This window comes from Salmo trutta, chromosome 33 (assembly GCF_901001165.1).
Source record: "Salmo trutta chromosome 33, fSalTru1.1, whole genome shotgun sequence".
NCBI classification, from domain to species: domain Eukaryota; kingdom Metazoa; phylum Chordata; class Actinopteri; order Salmoniformes; family Salmonidae; genus Salmo; species Salmo trutta.
The window spans coordinates 41244439-41264371 of NC_042989.1; the positions used below are offsets into that span (position 1 = coordinate 41244439).

General features: G+C 43.2%; 1 protein-coding gene across 1 annotated transcript in view; it reads right to left on the reverse strand.

Moving 5' to 3' along the window:
- Nucleotides 1-1366: 1366 nt before the first annotated feature.
- slc2a1c (solute carrier family 2 member 1c) overlaps nt 1367-19933 on the reverse strand; it is a 22632-nt gene continuing 4065 nt past the window's right edge. The window contains exons 4-11 of the mRNA XM_029730981.1: nt 16573-16733; nt 13053-13293; nt 9451-9613; nt 6251-6435; nt 5164-5268; nt 4500-4601; nt 2945-3148; nt 1367-2001 (exon numbers count right to left, since the gene is read on the reverse strand). Coding sequence (XP_029586841.1) covers nt 1819-2001; nt 2945-3148; nt 4500-4601; nt 5164-5268; nt 6251-6435; nt 9451-9613; nt 13053-13293; nt 16573-16733 — 1344 coding nt within the window. The 3' untranslated portion in view covers nt 1367-1818. The remainder of the gene's footprint in view (nt 2002-2944; nt 3149-4499; nt 4602-5163; nt 5269-6250; nt 6436-9450; nt 9614-13052; nt 13294-16572; nt 16734-19933) is intronic.

Consider the following 19933-nt stretch of genomic DNA (forward strand, 5'->3'; position numbering starts at 1 on the left):
ACGGAGGAGAACCACGCCACAAGAAGTTCAATGTTTCATAAGGTACAGGAGCTTCAGACTCTTATAAACTCTTATAGACAGGAGCTTCAGACTCTTATAAACTCTTATAAACGGGAGGTTCAGACTCTTATAAACTCTTATATACGGGAGCTTCAGACTCTTAGAAACTCTTATAGACAGGAGCTTCAGACTCTTATGAACTCATATATGGGAGCTTCAGACTCTTAGAAACTCTTATAGACAGGAGCTTCAGACTCTTATGAACTCTTATATATGGGAGCTTCAGACTCTAATAAACTCTTATATACGGGAGCTTCAGACTCTTATAAACTCTTATATACGGGAGCTTCAGACTCTTAGAAACTCTTATAGACAGGAGCTTCAGACTCTTATGAACTCATATATGGGAGCTTCAGACTCTTAGAAACTCTTATAGACAGGAGCTTCAGACTCTTATGAACTCTTATATATGGGAGCTTCAGACTCTTATATACTATTAAATATGGGAGCTTCAGACTCTTATAAACTCTTATATATGGGAGCTTCAGACTCTAATAAACTCTTATATACGGGAGCTTCAGACTCTTATAAACTCTTATATACAGGAGCTTCAGACTCTTATAAACTCTTATAGACAGGAGCTTCAGACTCTTATATACTCTTAAATACGGGAGCTTCAGACTCTTATAAACTCTTATATATGGGAGCTTCAGACTCTTATATACTCTTATATACAGGAGCTTCAGACTCTTATAAACTCTTATAGACAGGAGCTTCAGACTCTTATATACTCTTAAATACGGGAGCTTCAGACTCTTATAAACTCTTATATACGGGAGCTTCAGACTCTTATAAACTCTTATATACGGGAGCTTCAGACTCTTAGAAACTCTTATAGACAGGAGCTTCAGACTCTTATGAACTCATATATGGGAGCTTCAGACTCTTAGAAACTCTTATAGACAGGAGCTTCAGACTCTTATGAACTCTTATATATGGGAGCTTCAGACTCTTATAAACTCTTATATATGGGAGCTTCAGACTCTAATAAACTCTTATATACGGGAGCTTCAGACTCTTATAAACTCTTATATACAGGAGCTTCAGACTCTTATAAACTCTTATAGACAGGAGCTTCAGACTCTTATATACTCTTAAATACGGGAGCTTCAGACTCTTATGAACTCTTATATATGGGAGCTTCAGACTCTTATAAACTCTTATATATGGGAGCTTCAGACTCTTATAAACTCTTATAGACAGGAGCTTCAGACTCTCATAAACTCTTATATACGGGAGCTTCACTCTTAATATTCAAAGATATGGATCCGAAAACAAGTTATCGTAATGCCTCAATCCAACAATACAGAAAATAATATTTATCCATTTTATGATACATATGCGTGACTACTACAGTAACATGTCATCAGAAAACGGACAACACTGAGGGAGGCCACCACCTGAATTCCTGTATCAGTTCCATCATGTCTCCCTTGTGTTAGAGGTCGTCTTTTGACTACCTGGTTAAACCGAAGGTTAAATACAATAAAACATTTGTCAGGGGAAAGTGTTGAAACCAGTCTTATTGGTCAGCAGGGGGATGTTGAAACCAGTCTTATTGGTCAGCAGGGGGATGTTGAAACCAGTCTTATTGGTCAGCAGGGGGATGTTGAAACCAGTCTTATTGGTCAGGGGAAGGTGTTGAAACCAGTCTTATTGGTCAGGGGAAGGTGTTGAAACCAGTCTTATTGGTCAGCAGGGGGATGTTGAAACCAGTCTTATTGGTCAGCAGGGGGATGTTGAAACCAGTCTTATTGGTCAGGGGAAGGTGTTGAAACCTGTCTTATTGGTCAACAGGGGGATGCCCTCGGACCCTCGGAACTCGGCTGCGATGTCATCGAAGGTGCGTCCCTTTGTCTCAGGTAGGCGTCTCCAAGTGAAGCTGAAGGCTGTCAGAGCCATGGTCATGAAGAGGAGGTACACGTAAGCACCACACAGTTTCTACAGAGAGACACACACACACACACACACACACACTCACACACACACACACACACACACACACACACACACACACACACACACACACACACACACACACACACACACACACACACACACACACATAGGAGCAGAGAGTTAACACAACTGGAAATTGCAGTAATTTTAGAAGATAGTCCTCTCTATGAAATCAAACCAGCCATACTGTCATGTACTATTGGTGCCATAATGTCATGTACCATTGGTGCCATTATGTCATGTACCATTGGTGCCATAATGTCATGTACCATTGGTGCCATTATGTCATGTACCATTGGTGCCATAATGTCATGTACCATTGGTGGCATTATGTCATGTGCCATAATGTTATGTACCATTGGTGCCATTATGTCATGTACCATTGGTGCCATTATGTCATGTACCATTGGTGCCATAATGTCATGTACCATTGGTGCCATTATGTCATGTACCATTGGTGCCATATTGTCATGCACCATTGGTGCCGTTTTGTCATGTACCATTGGTGCTGTATTACAGCTATCATATGACACAGGCTATGTTAAACGTACCAGTAGTGGAGGGAAGAGCAGGACTAGTACGTACCAGTAGCGGAGGGAAGAGCAGGACTAGTACGTACCAGTAGTGGAGGGAAGAGCAGGACTAGTAGGTACCAGTAGTGGAGGGAAGAGCAGGACTAGTACGTACCAGTAGTGGAGGGAAGAGCAGGACTAGTACGTACCAGTAGTGGAGGGAAGAGCAGGACTAGTACGTACCAGTAGTGGAGGGAAGAGCAGGACTAGTACGTACCAGTAGTGGAGGGAAGAGCAGGACTAGTACGTACCAGTAGTGGAGGGAAGAGCAGGGCTAGTACGTACCAGTAGTGGAGGGAAGAGCAGGACTAGTACGTACCAGTAGTGGAGGGAAGAGCAGGACCAGTACGTACCAGTAGTGGAGGGAAGAGCAGGGCCAGCATGAACTTCCCTCCCCAGTTGAGCATGCTGGTGAAGGCCATGGCGATTGGTCTGGCTGGCTGGTCAAACAGCTCTGCAGCGATGAACCAGGAAATAGGACCAGGTCCCACCTCATAGGCTGAGATCAGGAAGAACACGACCAACACCTGCAGGCTACGCAGCTCCGGGACAAGGAACTACAGGGCAGATCAATCAATTTTATGTCAGGGAGGATGGGTGAGCGTAATCCCCAACAGTCTAGCAATCCAAAGGTTGCCTGTTCGGGTCACAACGGGACAATAGTAGCATTTTAGCTAACCCATATTCTAAATTTAAGCCAATTCTCTTAACCTTTGTCGTTAGTTCCCCTAACTGCCAAACATAAATGTTTCCTGTAATTCTTCTTTGTTGTTACTGCCTAACAAGCAACCTGGTCTCAGATAAAGATGTGCAGATAAAGATGTGCAATACTATTCATTCACTAACAAGCAACCTGGTCTCAGATAAAGATGTGCAATACTATTCATTCACTAACAAGCAACCTGGTCTCAGATAAAGATGTGCAATACTATTCATGGGTTGCATGTCTCATCAGAATATTGTTTTGAACTGATGCCCGACTGAGCATTCTACTCAATGCATCGTCAGTGAGCGCTGATGAAAATGTTATCCAACATCCATTGGAAATATAATGACATTCAAAAAGGAGGCAAATAATTAGTAAGAAAACCTTTTGTCATCATTTTGATGTCACAAGATTGACTTTACATATAGTATAACGTTAGCTAGCTATCTGAGATTGAGGGGAGGCCACCAGATTAACTTTACATGCAGTATAACGTTAGCTAGCTAGCTAAGATTGAGGGGAGGCCAAAGGTAAAGTTGTTTCCTACAAAATATTTTGTACAAAAAAATACTTTATTTCCACATTTAGACTAAACAGTAGTTAGTCTCCGTCCAGAATGACTGGGCTCATCACCCCGTTTAAGGCACCACTATGGCGCCGCTGATAGAGGGCGGCTTGAGAACGTTCATAACAATGGCATGACGCGACCGAGTGACAGAGGTGCAACCTATATTACATCCTCCAAGACGTATGGTAAATTACACCATCCAAGACGTATGGTAAATTACATCATCCAAGACGTATGGTAAATTACACCATCCAAGACGTATGGTAAATTACATCCTCCAAGACGTATGCTATTGTACAACCAGCTAAGACGTATGGTAAATTACACCATCCAAGACGTATGGTAAATTACATCATCCAAGACGTATGCTATTGTACAACCAGGTAAGACGTACAGTATCCTCCTCTAATTCATATGTTATTGTATGACAGCTAAATGGAATGTCATAGATTTACGTACAGAATAATACCAATTGTCCTTAGACCATGTTGAATAACAGCATCATAATGTATTACACCTGCAGGTAGAGAGAGAGAGAGTCACCAACAAGGTACTCTCTCACACACTCAGGTGGACAATCATATAATATAATAGATTGATAATTTAGGGTTAGTGTAGGTGTGGTTATAGTTACCAGGACTGAGTCTATGATGGTCATGGAGAGGTTGCACACAGCTAGACACAGGAAGCCAGTCAGCAGCAGTTTCCTACGCCCCGCCCTCTCCATCAGGAAGAACTGAGGAAAAACAGACACAAAATCACAGGTGAGTCTCCATACTTCAGAATTGGTTGAGATTACAGGTGAGTCTCCAAACTCCATAACAGGTGAGATTACAGGTGAGTCTCCATACCTCATACCAGGTGAGATTACAGGTGAGTCTCCATACTTCATAACAGATTATATTACAGGCGAGTCTCCATACCTCATACCAGGTGAGATTACAGGTGAGTCTCCATACTTCATAACAGGTGAGATTACAGGTGAGTCTCCATACTTCATAACAGGTGATATTACAGGTGAGTCTCCATACCTCATAACAGGTGATATTACAAGTGAGTCTCCATACCTCATACCAGGTGAGATTACAGGTGAGTCTCCATACCTCATACCAGGTGAGATTACAGGTGAGTCTCCATACCTCATACCAGGTGAGATTACAGGTGAGTCTCCATACTTCATAACAGGTGATATTACAAGTGAGTCTCCATACCTCATACCAGGTGAGATTACAGGTGAGTCTCCATACTTCATAACAGGTGAGATTATAGGTGAGATTACTCTAGTGTACTCCACTCACCGCCACCAGAGTGAAGGTCACGTTCACGGCCCCCACCCCCAGCGTCAGATACTTGGCTTCGTCAAAGTCAGCCTTGTCAAACATCTTGGTGGAATAATTGATGATCTGGAAAATGAGAAGTGGGGTATATGTTTAACCTCAGTGTGTTGCCTGTCTCTCCTTTAGCCTCAGGTTCCCTACTGAGCTACAGAATAGCCTGAAGAACCACACTGACACAATGCCGCAGAATCAACTCTGGAAAGAGGAGAGGCTTTAGCAAATAACTGCAAGTCTGCCAGTCTGCTGCCAGTCTGGTAATATGCTACTAGTATGGTAGACTGCTGCTAGTCTGGTAGTCTGCCAGTCTGCTAATCTGCTGCTAGTCTGCTGCCAGTCTGGTAATATGCTATTAGTATGGCAGCTAGTCTGCTAGTCTGGTGCTAGTCTGGTGCTAGTCTGCAACTAGTCTGCTAGTTTGGTAGTCCAGTAGTTTGCTTGTCTGCTAGTCCAGTAGTCTGCTAGTCTGGTAGTCTGCTGCTAGTAGTCTGGTAGTCTGCTGCTAGTAGTCTGGTAGTCTGCTGCTAGTAGTCTGGTAGTCTGCTGCTAGTCAGTTACTAGTCTGCTAGTAGTCTGGTAGTCTGCTGCTAGTCTGTTACTAGTCTGCTAGTAGTCTGGTAGTCTGCTGCTAGTCTGTTACTAGTCTGCTAGTAGTCTGGTAGTATTCTTTTTGTCTGCTAATCTGCTGTTATTCTGGTAGTCTCATAGTCTAGTAGTCTGCTAGTCTGCTTCTTGTCTGGTAGTCTGCTGCTAGTCTAGTAGTCTGCTAGTCTGCTAGTCCAGTAGACTGGCAGTCTGGTAATCTGCTGCTAGTCTGGTAGTCTGCTGCTAGTCTGCTGCTAGTCTGTTAGTCTGCTAATCTGGTAGTCTAGTAGCCTGCTTCCCTAGTAGTCTGCTTGTCTGCTAGTCTGTTAGACCATAGAGAACACATTACTCACTACAGAATGTTCAGGTCTCTTTTGTAAAAGAGTTTCTTATCTCAATGAGACAGACCTGGAAAAATGCATTTTCAATAAAACTACTCAAAGATCTTTTATCTAAAACAACATACCGCGTTGAAGCCTGAGAGCTGGGAGCCCAGGTTAACGATGAGGACGATGATGATTGGCTGTCGGTAGGAGCGTTTCGTGAAGAACTCCTTGACGGTGAGGGCTGATTGGGTGTGAGCCGCCTCCTGCTTCATCTCCTCCAGCTCCGTGAACACCTCGTCTGACGGGCCTCTCAGACGCCACAGGGCTGGAGTCAACAACGACAAAACAACAAGAAATGACTTATCAACTGTTGTCTTAGGAATTCATCATTCTCTGTGTTGTTTAAGGAATTCATCATTCTCTGTGTTGTCTTAGGAATTCAGCATTCTCTGTGTTGTTTTAGGAAATCATCGTTCTCTGTGTTGTCTTAGGAATTCATAATTCTCTGTGTTGTTTTAGGAATTCAGCATTCTCTGTGTTGACTTAGGAATTCATCATTCTCTGTGTTGTTTTAGGAATTCAGCATTCTCTGTGTTGTCTTAGGAATTCATAATTTTCTGTGTTGTCTTAGGAATTCATCATTCTCTGTGTTGTCTTAGGAATTCAGCATTCTCTGTGTTGTTTTAGGAATTCAGCATTCTCTGTGTTGTTTTAGGAATTCATCATTCTCTGTGTTGTTTTAGGAATTCATCATTCTCTGTGTTGTTTTAGGAATTCATCATTCTTCTGTGTTATCTTCGGAATTCATCATTCTCTGTGTTGTTTTAGGAAATCATCACTCTCTGTGTTGTTTTAGGAATTCATCATTCTCTGTGTTGTTTTAGGAATTCATCATTCTCTGTGTTGTTTTAGGAATTCATCATTCTTCTGTGTTATCTTCGGAATTCATCATTCTCTGTGTTGTTTTAGGAAATCATCACTCTCTGTGTTGTTTTAGGAATTCATCATTCTCTGTGTTGTTTTAGGAAATCATCATTCTCTGTGTTGTCTTAGGAATTCAGCATTCTCCGTGTTGTTTTAGGAATTCAGCATTCTCTGTGTTGATCTCTCCAACCCCCATTGTCTCCCCTCTGAGAAGCAGGAATTCATCATTCTCTGTGTTGTTCTAGGAATTCAGCATTCTCTGTGTTGTTTTAGGAATTCAGCATTCTTCTGTGTTGTTTTAGGAATTCAGCATTCTCTGTGTTGTTTTAGGAATTCATCATTCTTCTGTGTTGTTTTAGGAATTCAGCATTCTCTGTGTTGTTTTAGGAATTCATCATTCTTCTGTGTTATCTTAGGAATTCATCATTCTCTGTGTTGTTTTAGGAAATCATCATTCTCTGTGTTGTTTTAGGAATTCAGCATTTTCCGTGTTGTTTTAGGAATTCAGCATTCTCTGTGTTGATCTCTCCAACCCCCATTGTCTCCCCTCTGAGAAGCAGGAATTCAGCATTCCCTGTGTTGATCTCTCCAACCCCCATTGTCTCCCCTCTGAGAAGCAGGAATTCAGCATTCCCTGTGTTGATCTCTCCAACCCCCATTGTCTCACCTCTGAGAAGCAGCGGTTACATCCTGTAAGTCTGATATTTGATTGGAGGTTAACTTTACACTAATACTATTGGTCAACAACTCAGATGCTTATAAAAGGGTCTTAGATTCATTCTTCTTTCTCTTATGTTCCTGAGTTGTTGTGGTGAGAAACCTACACTCTTTCTCTCCCTCTGGCTATGGGCCATGGCTATGGGCCATGCTTTCTTTGTCTCTCTCTCTCTCTTTCTTTGACCATGTTTGGAATAATACCTTGACATTCTTGTAACTGAAGTTTCATGCCCTGTATGGCAATCTGTTTATTTTACAAAGTAATTTAAATACACTGAGGTTTTCAAAGGAGAAGTCATCTCAGGAGTTTTTAGCGAAATCAGGATCACCCATAAACGTCTCGGACAGATTGACCATGGTGGGATCGATGACATCCTCCTCAACACTAAACTTTCTTTCTTTGACATAGCACGTGTAACGAAACATGCTGGGAACACTTTAGGGTACTTTTCTGATAACCCATCAGGGTCCTCTACTCTGCGTTCCTTAACAAACGACAGGATTTGTTACGACCTTCCCTCCAGCCAAATCGTTTCCCAAAATGAATGAGACCCCTTTCACCAGTAGACTAGGCCTCACTCCAACGACAACAGAACCAGAAATAAGATCAGACTCAAGATCCACAATATACAAAGGAACTTCCATGTAACCCATTTCCATGCCTTTTACTAACACACTGTAATCAGTTGCTGAAGTGTCAGACAAAGGTAAAACACCTTCCTAAATGATGGACTGGACTCCCCCAGTGCCTCGCAGTATCTCCAATGGCTGCTTATCAGTATCGCCACTCTGCAGAGACACGAACCGCAGAGTGAAGGAAAAGCAGCCAACAAGTGCTCAGCATATGTGGGAACTATCAGAGTGCAAAATAGAGCAGTTCAAATCAGAACTTCAAGCATGCGAAAAAGAGCATGATTTGACCAGGTCATTTCCACATGATTTGACCAGGACATTTCTACATTACATTTTAGTTATTTAGCAGACGCTCTTATGCAGAGCAACTTACAGTAGTGAATGCATACATTTCATTTCATGCATTTTTGATTTTTTTTTGTACTGGCCCCCTGTGGGAATCAAACCCACAACCCTGGCGTTGCACACACCATGCTGGCGTTGCAAACACCATGCTCTACCAACTGAGCCACAGGGAACATGATTTGACCAGGACATTTCTACATGATTTGACCAGGACATTTCTACATGATTTGACCAGGACATTTCTACATGATTTGACCAGGACATTTCCACAGGATTTGACCAGGACATTTCCACAGGATTTGACCAGGACATTTCTACATGATTTGACCAGGTCATTTCTACATGATTTGACCAGGTCATTTCTACATGATTTGACCAGGTCATTTCCACATGATTTGACCAGGTTATTTCTACGTGACGTGCAGAGATTCGCTGGAACAGAGCACAAATCATCTCAATGGTTGCTTGTCTGTCTCGTAATGAAATTAACTTGTATTTAGAATTCCATTCTCAGTCATTTCTTCCCTGCCTAGTATTGTAACTTTATGGTGTTCTTAAATATTGCTAAATAATCTTTATGTAATCAGATAATTCATTAAATGGGCTAATTGCGTAGTCTTATTACGAGACGCATGTGATGTGTATATATAATGAACTGTATACACACATATATAATATTACTACACTACAATAGTGTGTACTGTGTGACAGTGCTACCCACCAGTCTCTGCCTGGCTCTCCTGGCCCCGGTTGATGAGCAGGTACCTGGGGCTCTCAGGGCAGAAAGGGAGGGCCAGGTACTGTAGCAGGGCAGGTATCAGAGACAAGGATAACATCATAGCCCACAGCTCTTTTGTCCCCAGCACTGTTTCAAGACCAGCTACCTAGGAAATAACAACACACAGTGAAACAACGTCATCTCAAAGCCACCTACAGTCGTCAACAACAACAATCACTGTTAACCCTGCCATCTAGCACGCACGCACGCACGCACGCACGCACAATAATAAACGCCATTTAGCAGACAGTTTTATTCAAAGTGACTTACAGTCATACATTTCTCATATGGGTGTTCCCAGGAATCGAACCCACTACCCTGGCATTTCAAGCTCTACCAACTGAGCTACAAAGGACTACCCACTTTATATTTGTAAACACAGTCATGATTATGATGATTATTATTATTTGACCATGCTGGTCATTTATGAACATTTGAACATCTAGGCCATGTGCTGTTATAATCTCCACCCGGCACAGCCAGAAGAGGACTGGCCACCCCTCATAGCCTGGTTCCTCTCTAGGTTTCTTCCTAGGTTTTTGGCCTTTCTAGGGAGTTTTTCCTAGCCACTGTGCTTCTACACCTGCATTGCTTGCTGTTTGGGGTTTTAGGCTGGGTTTCTGTACAGCACTTTGAGATTTCAGCTGATATATATAAATACATTTGATTTGATTTGATTCATACTTGATATAGCACATTTTGTATCTCTTATTATGCTTACTGCAACCTTTCCCAAACTCGGTCCTGGGGACCCCAAGGGGTAGACGTTTTGGTTCATGCGCTAGCGCTACACAGCTGATTCAAATAACCAACTCATCATCAAGCTTTGAGTATTTTAATCAGCTGTGTAGTGATGGGGTAAAGAAACTAAAGCTTGGGATCCACCAGGACCAAGTTTCGGAAACCCTATTGGTCATTATCTATTCTGTACATCCTATTGGTCATTATCTATTCTGTACATCCTATTGGTCACTATCTATTCTATATATCATTTTGGTAATTATCTATTCTGTATATCCTATTGGTCACTATCTATTCTATATATCCTATTGGTCATTATCTATCTGTATATCCTATTGGTCATTGTCTATTATATATATCCTATTGGTCATTGTCACGTCCTGACCATAGAAAGATGTTATTTTCTATGGTAGAGTAGGTCAGGGCGTGACAGGTTTTTTTCCCTATGTTTTCCATTTCTATGTTTAGGTTCTACTTTTCAATTTCTATGTTGGGGTTTTGTTTGGGATGATCTCCAATTAGAGGCAGCTGGTCCTCGTTGTCTCTAATTGGAGATCATACTTAAGTAGGGGTTTATCCACCTGGGTTTTGTGGGTGATTCATTTTGAGTTGTGTATGTGTTCATCTCTGCCTCACGGTTTGTTGTTCTTTTCATTCAGTGTATTTATGTATTGCATAGTTTCACAGTATAAATATAATGTGTAACGACACACACGCTGCACTTTGGTCCACTTCTCCTTACGAGAACCGTGACAGTCATGATCTATTCTGTACATCCTATTGGTCACTATCTGTTCTATATCTCCTATTGGTCATTATCTATTCTGTACATCCTATTGGTCAATATCTATTCTGTATATCCTATTGGTCATGATCTATTCTGTACATCCTATTGGTCATGATCTATTCTGTATATCCTATTGGTCATTATCTATTCTGTAATCCTATTGGTCATTATCTATTCTATATATCCTATTGGTCATTATCTATTCTTTATATCCTATTGGTCATTATCTATTCTTTATATCCTATTGTGTACATATCAGGATATTACTATGCATACTACCTCTTCTATTCCTTGTTATTCTTGATTTGACTCTTTATAATAGATGTTGATTATTGTAGTGCGATGTTGAGGGATCTAACACACAAGAATTTAGCTGAACCATTTATACATTCTATAAACGGTGTACATTATGAATAAAATGTGATTTGATTTCAATTTTACACACATGTAAAGACAGGTAATTTGACTGTACAAATGGGCTCCAGAGTGGCGCAGCATCACTAAGTCAGTTAAGAACATATTCTTATTTACAAGGGCGGCGTACCCCAGCCCGGACGACGCTGCCCTATGGGACTCCCAATCATAGCCGGTTGTGGTACAGCTTGGAATCGAACCAGGGTCTGTAGTGACGCCTGTGCCTTAGACCGCTGCGACACTCAGGAGCCCAATGTGTAATAATTCAGTACCGTTTCAGTAACGTTCCAGTAATGTTTCAGTAATGTTTCAGTAATGTTTCAGTAATGTTCCAGTAATGTTCCAGTAACGTTTCAGTAATGTTTCAGTAATGTTTCAGTAATGTTCCAATAATGTTCCAGTAATGTTTCAGTAATGTTTCAGTAATGTTCCAGTATAGTTTCAGTAATGTTCCAGTAATGTTTCAGTAATGTTCCAATAATGTTTCAGTAATGTTTCAGTAATAATTCAGTAATAATTCAGTAATGTTTCAGTAATGTTTCAGTAATGTTCCAATAATGTTTCAGTAATAATTCAGTAATGTTTCAGTAATAATTCAGTAACGTTTCAGTAATGTTTCTGCTACAATTAAATCTGCTTTCTTTCTTTTTCTTTTCTTTGCCACTCTGAAAGCTCCTCATTGTTACATCTGTCCCCCTCTGAAAGTTGTATCATTGCTGCAGCTTCATTTCAATGTTGGTAATCATATTGTGTGAAACAATGCACAGGATTTCTGTCAGGGTGGAATAGTCCATTATTATGAACCAGACGGGGTGGAATAGTTCATTATTATGAACCAGACAGGGTAGAATAGTCCATTATTATCAACCAGACAGGGTAGAATAGTCCATTATTATGAACCAGACAGGGTGGAATAGTCCATTATTATCAACCAGACAGGGTGGAATAGTCCATTATTATGAACCAGACAGGGTGGAATAGTCCATTATTATGAGCCAGACCGTTGGTGATTAATGATGCTTGTTTTTACTATTATGTGAAAAAAACTTGGATTATATTCATATTGATATGAAAAATATGTACATATATATGGAAATAAATTGTTCATCTATGATGAATTATTATTTGGCTGTATGGAATCATTTACTTATTTGTAGGACTTTTTTTGTCAACAATGTGGCCTCATTAATCTGGGCACAGTGGACAGGGGGTTGGGGGGCCTCGAAAGAAGCTTGGGGGGGCCTCAAGCGGAGATATTATGTCTAAAAAAAAAAGAAAACAATGAATACTAGTATTACTTTTGAAATTATGCCCAGCTCACAGGGGCCCTTTGTGATGTGAGGCCTGAAACAATTGCCTCTTCTGCTTAATGGTAAGTCCGCCACTGCGCGCGCACACACACACACACACACACACACACACACACACACACACACACACACACACACACACACACACACACACACACACACACACACACACACACACACACACACACACACACACACACACACACACACAGTATGGGTCCTGGTCAAAAATAATGCACTATATAGAGAAATAGGTTGCATTTGAGACTCAGGTAGACAACGTCTATTCTCACCATGCCCAGGAGTATGCCCGTAGCGAAGGAGACCTGGTTGAGGGTAGCGAAGGCGCCTCTGAGGTTGGTGGGGGAGACTTCCTGGATGTAGAGAGGGTTGAGACTCATCACAAGGCCACAGAACAGACCGAACACCAGCCGGCCAACGATCAGCATCTCAAATGACTCGTTGGCCTTAGAAGCAAACATCAGACAGGCCCCCACCACCGACAGGGCATTCACTATCAGGATGGAGTTACGCCTGAGAAGAGGGAAGAGGGATTCAATCAACCAATCAATCAACCAATCAATCAACCAATCAGTCACTATCAGGATGGCGTTACGCCTGAGAAGAGGGAAGAGGGATTCAATCAACCAATCAATCAACCAATCAATCAACCAATCAGTCACTATCAGGATGGCGTTACGCCTGAGGAGAGGGAAGAGGGATTCAATCAACCAATCAATCAATCCGTCAATCAATCAACCAATCAGTCACTATCAGGATGGAGTTATGTCTGAGAAGAGGGAAGAGGGATTCAATCAACCAATCAATCAGTCAATCAATCAGTCAGTCACTATCAGGATGGAGTTATGTCTGAGAACAGGGAAGAGGGATTCAATCAATCAACCAATCAGTCACTATCAGGATGGCGTTATGTCTGAGAACAGGGAAGAGGGATTCAATCAATCAACCAATCAGTCACTATCAGGATGGAGTTACGCCTGACGAGAGGGAAGAGGGATTCAACCAATCAACCAATCAATCAACCAATCAATCAACCAATCAGTCACTATCAGGATGGAGTTATGTCTGAGGAGAGGGAAGAGGAATTCAACCAATCAACCAATCAATCAACCAATCAATCAACCAATCAGTCACTATCAGGATGGAGTTATGTCTGAGAACAGGGAAGAGGGATTCAATCAATCAACCAATCAATCAACCAATCAATCAACCAATCAGTCACTATCAGGATGGAGTTATGTCTGAGGAGAGGGAAGAGGGATTCAACCAATCAACCAATCAATCAACCAATCAATCAACCAATCAGTCACTATCAGGATGGAGTTATGTCTGAGAACAGGGAAGAGGGATTCAATCAATCAACCAATCAATCAACCAATCAATCAACCAATCAGTCACTATCAGGATGGAGTTATGTCTGAGAACAGGGAAGAGAGATTCAATCAATCAACCAATCAGTCAGGAAATCGATCAATCAGTAGAGATAAGAATTTTTCTCTAGCTTTCCCCAAATTCACAAGTTTGGGGAATAAATTGAATAAATGAGGGAATAAGCCTGAAATACAGGAATCCGTGGATTTCTGGAACGCCTGGGAATTTTGGGAAAGTTACTAGAATATTGCAACACTAGGTAGAAACCACCTGCCGAAGCAACACTAGATAGAACCCACCTGCCAAAGCAACACTAGATAGAACCCACGTGTCGAAGCAACATTAGGTAGAACCCACCTGCCGAAGCAACACTAGGTAGAACCCACCTGCCGAAGCAATATTAGGTAGAACCGAAGCAACACTAGGTAGAACCCACCTGCCGAAGCAACATTAGGTAGAACCCACCTGCCGAAGCAACATTAGGTAGAACCCACCTGCCGAAGCAACACCAGGTAGAACCCACCTGCCGAAGCAACACCAGGTAGAACCCACCTGCCGAAGCAACACTAGGTAGAACCCACCTGCCGAAGCAACACCAGGTAGAACCCACCTGCCGAAGCAACACTAGGTAGAACCCACCTGCCGAAGCAGCACTAGGTAGAACCCACCTGCCGAAGCAACACTAGGTAGAACCCACCTGCCGAAGCAGCACTAGGTAGAACCCACCTGCCGAAGCAACACTAGGTAGAACCCACTGGGCGAAGCAACACTAGGTAGAACCCACCTGCCGAAGCAACACCAGGTAGAACCCACCTGCCGAAGCAACACCAGGTAGAACCCACCTGCCGAAGCAACACTAGGTAGAAACCACCTGCCGAAGGAACACTAGGTAGAACCCACCTGCCGAAGCAACACTAGGTAGAAACCACCTGCCGAAGGAACACTAGGTAGAACCCACCTGCCGAAGCAACACTAGGTAGAACCCACCTGCCGAAGCAACACCAGGTAGAACCCACCTGTCGAAGGAACACTAGGTAGAACCAACCTGCTGAAGCAACACTAGGTAGAACCCACCTGCCGAAGGAACACCAGGTAGAACCCACATGTCGAAGCAACACTACGTAGAACCCACCTGCCGAAGCAACACTAGGTAGAACCCACCTGCCAAAGCAACACTAGGTAGAACCCACCTGCCGAAGCAACATTAGGTAGAACCAAAGCAACACTAGGTAGAACCCACCTGCCAAAGGAACACTAGGTAGAACCCACCTGCCGAAGCAACACTAGGTAGAACCCACCTTCCGGAGCAACACCAGGTAGAACCCACCTGCCGAAGCAACACTAGGTAGAACCCACCTTCCGGAGCAACACCAGGTAGAACCCACCTGCCGAAGCAACACCAGGTAGAACCCACCTGCCGAAGCAACACTAGGTAGAACCCACCTGCCGAAGCAGCACTAGGTAGAACCCACCTGCCGAAGCAACACTAGGTAGAACCCACCTGCCGAAGCAGCACTAGGTAGAACCCACCTGCCGAAGCAACACTAGGTAGAACCCACTGGGCGAAGCAACACTAGGTAGAACCCACCTGCCGAAGCAACACCAGGTAGAACCCACCTGCCGAAGCAACACCAGGTAGAACCCACCTGCCGAAGCAACACTAGGTAGAAACCACCTGCCGAAGGAACACTAGGTAGAACCCACCTGCCGAAGCAACACTAGGTAGAAACCACCTGCCGAAGGAACACTAGGTAGAACCCACCTGCCGAAGCAACACTAGGTAGAACCCACCTGCCGAAGCAACACTAGGTAGAACCCACCTGCCGAAGCAACACCAGGTAGAACCCACCTGTCGAAGGAACACTAGGTAGAACCAACCTGCTGAAGCAACACTAGGTAGAACCCACCTGCCGAAGGAACACCAGGTAGAACCCACGTGTCGAAGCAACACTACGTAGAACCCACCTGCCGAAGCAACACTAGGTAGAACCCACCTGCCAAAGCAACACTAGGTAGAACCCACCTGCCGAAGCAACATTAGGTAGAACCAAAGCAACACTAGGTAGAACCCACCTGCCAAAGCAACACTAGGTAGAACCCACCTGCCAAAGGAACACTAGGTAGAACCCACCTGCCGAAGGAACACCAGGAAGAACCCACCTGCCGAAGCAACACTAGGTAGAACCCACCTTCCGGAGCAACACTAGGTAGAACCCACCTGCCGAAGCAACACTAGGTAGAACCCACCTGTCGAAGCAACACTAGGTAGAACCCACCTGCCGAAGGAATACTAGGTAGAACCCACCTGCCGAAGCAACACTAGGTAGAACCCACCTGCCGAAGCAACACTAGGTAGAACCCACCTGCCGAAGGAACACTAGGTAGAACCCACTGGGCGAAGCAACACTAGGTAGAACCCACCTGCCGAAGGTGTCAGCCAGACACTTGACCCCTAGTGACCCCAGCAGGGCTCCAAAGTCCTTGATGCTGACGGAGAGGGACCACAGGAAGGTCAGGCTGTGATCTGGCATCGACTGATTATGTCTGGACCACCAGGTGTGGTTGAAGAACTCCTCGATGATCTGAGCAAGAGAGGTCATAAGTAAAAACGGAAACAAATTGATTTGTCACATGCTTTGTAAACAACCGATATAGACTAACAGTGAAATTCTTAACTCTGGGCCCTTCTCAACCATGCAGAGAGAAAAATACAATTAAAATGTACACAGGTCGAAAGAAACATTTGAGGTGACAACGGCGGGTCTCGTTGGCAATAAATTAGTTTTAAAAAAATGGTGAAACCAAAGCTTACCCTGAGTTCCAGTGTTGTGTTGGCCACATTGGCTAGAGCCTCTCCTGATTCATAGCTAACATAGCAAGCTAACATAACATCCCTCTGTTTGAGGAAAAAAAATGATGAAATGTATCTCTCTCTCTTTGTGTACAGTAAGTGTATGGAAGGGGGTGAGAACCATGAGCCTCCTAGGTTTTGTATTGAAGTCAATGTACCCAGAGGAGGACGGAAGCTAGCTGTCCTCCGGCTACACCATGGTGCTACCCCTACAGAGTGCTGTTGAGGCTACTGTAGACCTTCACTGCAAAACAGTGTGTTTTAATCAATTATTTGGTGTTTTAATCATTATTTTTATTTTTATGAAATTCACTGAGGAGTATAGTCCTTCCCTTCCTCCTCCGAGGAGCCACCAATGCTATATACACGGGGTACCAGTACCGAGTCGATGTCCAGGGGTACGAGATAATTGAGGTAGATGCGTACATATAGGTAGTGACTAGGCAACAGGATAGATAATAAACAGTAGCAGCCGCCTATGTGATGAGTGAAAAGAGTTCAAAAAGAGTAAATGCAGATAGTCCAGGTAGCTATTGGTTAACTCTTTAGCAGTCTTATGGCTTGGTGGTAGAAGTTGTCAGGGTCCTGCTGGTTCTAGACTTGGTGCATCAGTACCGCTTGCCGTGCGGTAGCTGAGAGAACAGTCCATGACTTGGGTGGCTGGAGTCTTTGACAATTTTTACGGCCTTCCTCTGACACCGCCTGGTATAGAAGTCCTGGATGGCAGCTCAGCAGTGATGTACTGGGCTGTACGCACCTCCCTCTGTAGCACCTTTCTGTCAGATGCCAAGCAGTTACCATACCAAGCAGTGATGCAGCCAGTCATTATGCTCTCAATGGTGTAGCTGTAGAAGGTTTTGAGGATCTGAGGGCTCCAAGCCAAGTCTTTTTCAACCTCCGGAAGAGGACGTGCTGTTGTCGTGCCTTCTTCACAACTTTCTTGGTGTGAGAGGACCATGTTAATTCCTTAGTGATGTGGACACCGAGGAACTTGAAGCTCTTGACCCTCTTCACTACAGCCCCCGTCAATGTGGATCGGGGTGCTCTCGGCCCTCCATTTCCTGTAGTCTTACAATCATCTCCTTTGTCTTGCTGACGTTGAGGAAGAGGTTGTTGTCCTGGCACCACACTGCCAGGTCTCTGACCTCCTCCCTATAAGCTGTCTCATCGTCATCGGTGATCAGGCCTACCACCAACGTGTCGTCAGCAAACTTAATGATGGTGTTGGAGTCGTGCGTGGCCACGCAACCATAAACAATAAAGATAGACTTGTCTGAGCCAGAACGGTCCATAGGGTAGGAGCCTCTCTCCTGATTCTGTAGCGTATTAAACTTCTGTATTAAACTTTACAGACATAATCTCAAAGTGCTTGAAAAGCTAAATAAATAACAAGAATTCATTGTTTAAGAAAAATAGGCTACAACAGTGGCTAGATCAAGTCTGTTTGAGTATTTCTTGAAGCGTCCAGCAGATGGACAGCTATGGTAATGAGAGGATTGGGAAGCTACGGTGCCTTCAGAAAGTATTCATACCCCTTTGATTTATTCCACATTTTGTTGTGTTACAGCCTGAATTCAAAATGGATTAAATATATGTCTCTCTCACCCATCTACACACAATACCCCATAATGGCAAAGTGAAAACATGTTTTTAGAAATGTTTGCGAATGTATTAAAAATGAAATGCAAAAATATCTCATTTCAGTATTCACACTTCTGTGTCAATACCATATAGAAGCATCTTTGGCAGCGATTACAGCTGAGAGTCTTTCTGGGTAAGTCTGTAAGAGCTTTCCACATCTGGATTGTGCAACATTTGCCCATTATTATTTTCAAAAATTCTTCAAGCTGTGTCAAATTGGTTTTCAGGTCTTGCCATAGATTTTCAAGTATAATTAAGTCAAAACTGTAACTAGGCCACTCAGGATCATTTACTGTCTTCTTGGTAAGCAACTCCAGTGTAGATTTCGCCATGTGTTTTAGGTTATTGTCCTGCTGAAAAGTTAATTAATCTCCCAGTGTCTGGTAGAAAGCAGACAATCAGCTTTTCCTCGTTGGCCTGGATCTTTGTAGTGACTGGGTGTATTGATACACCATCCAAAGTGTTGTTAATAACTTCACCATGTTCAAAGGGATATTCAATGTCTGCTTTTTTATTTTTACCCATTTACCAGCCCTTCTTTGTGGTTGAATCTGTGTTTGAAATTCACTGCTCGACTGAGATTAGTGGGGTACAGAGATGAGGTAGTTATTCAAAAATCATGTTAAACACTATTATTGCACAGAGAGTGAGTCCATGCAAATTATTATGTGACTTGTTAAGCAAAATTTTACTCCTGATCTTACAAAGAGGTTGAATACTTATTGACTCAATACATTTCAGCTTTTCTTTTTTTATTAATTAAGAAAATCAAAATCAAAATTAACAACATAATTCCACTTTGACATTATGGGGTATTGTGTGTAGGACAGTGACACAAAATCTAAATTGAATCAATTTTAAATTCAGGATGTAAGACACAAAATGTGGAAAAAGTCAAGGGGTGTGAATATTTTCTGAAGGCACTGAACATTGTCAGTGGAGGTGGGAAGTGGTGGCCAGCTCTGCATTTCCAAAGGCAGGCAAGCAGGCAGGCAGGCAGGCAGGCAGGCAGGCAGGCAGGCAGGCAGGCAGGCAGGCAGGCAGGCAGGCAGGCAGGCAGGCAGGCAGGCAGTCAGGCAGCTCCACGTCATCAGGGCATCTCCCCTGTCTGCAGCTTCTCTGTATTGGGAGTCTTGTGATGAAGTTTGAGCTCCCCACAGAGTACAGCCTTTAGAAGTATCCTCCTGAGCAACGAAAATCTCTGAAGGCATAGCCTCCTCTTGGGTCAACGTTGGTGGAAAAACTCTCTGTGGGTGTTATTCAAATGAAAACGCACCTGCTAGCTACCAT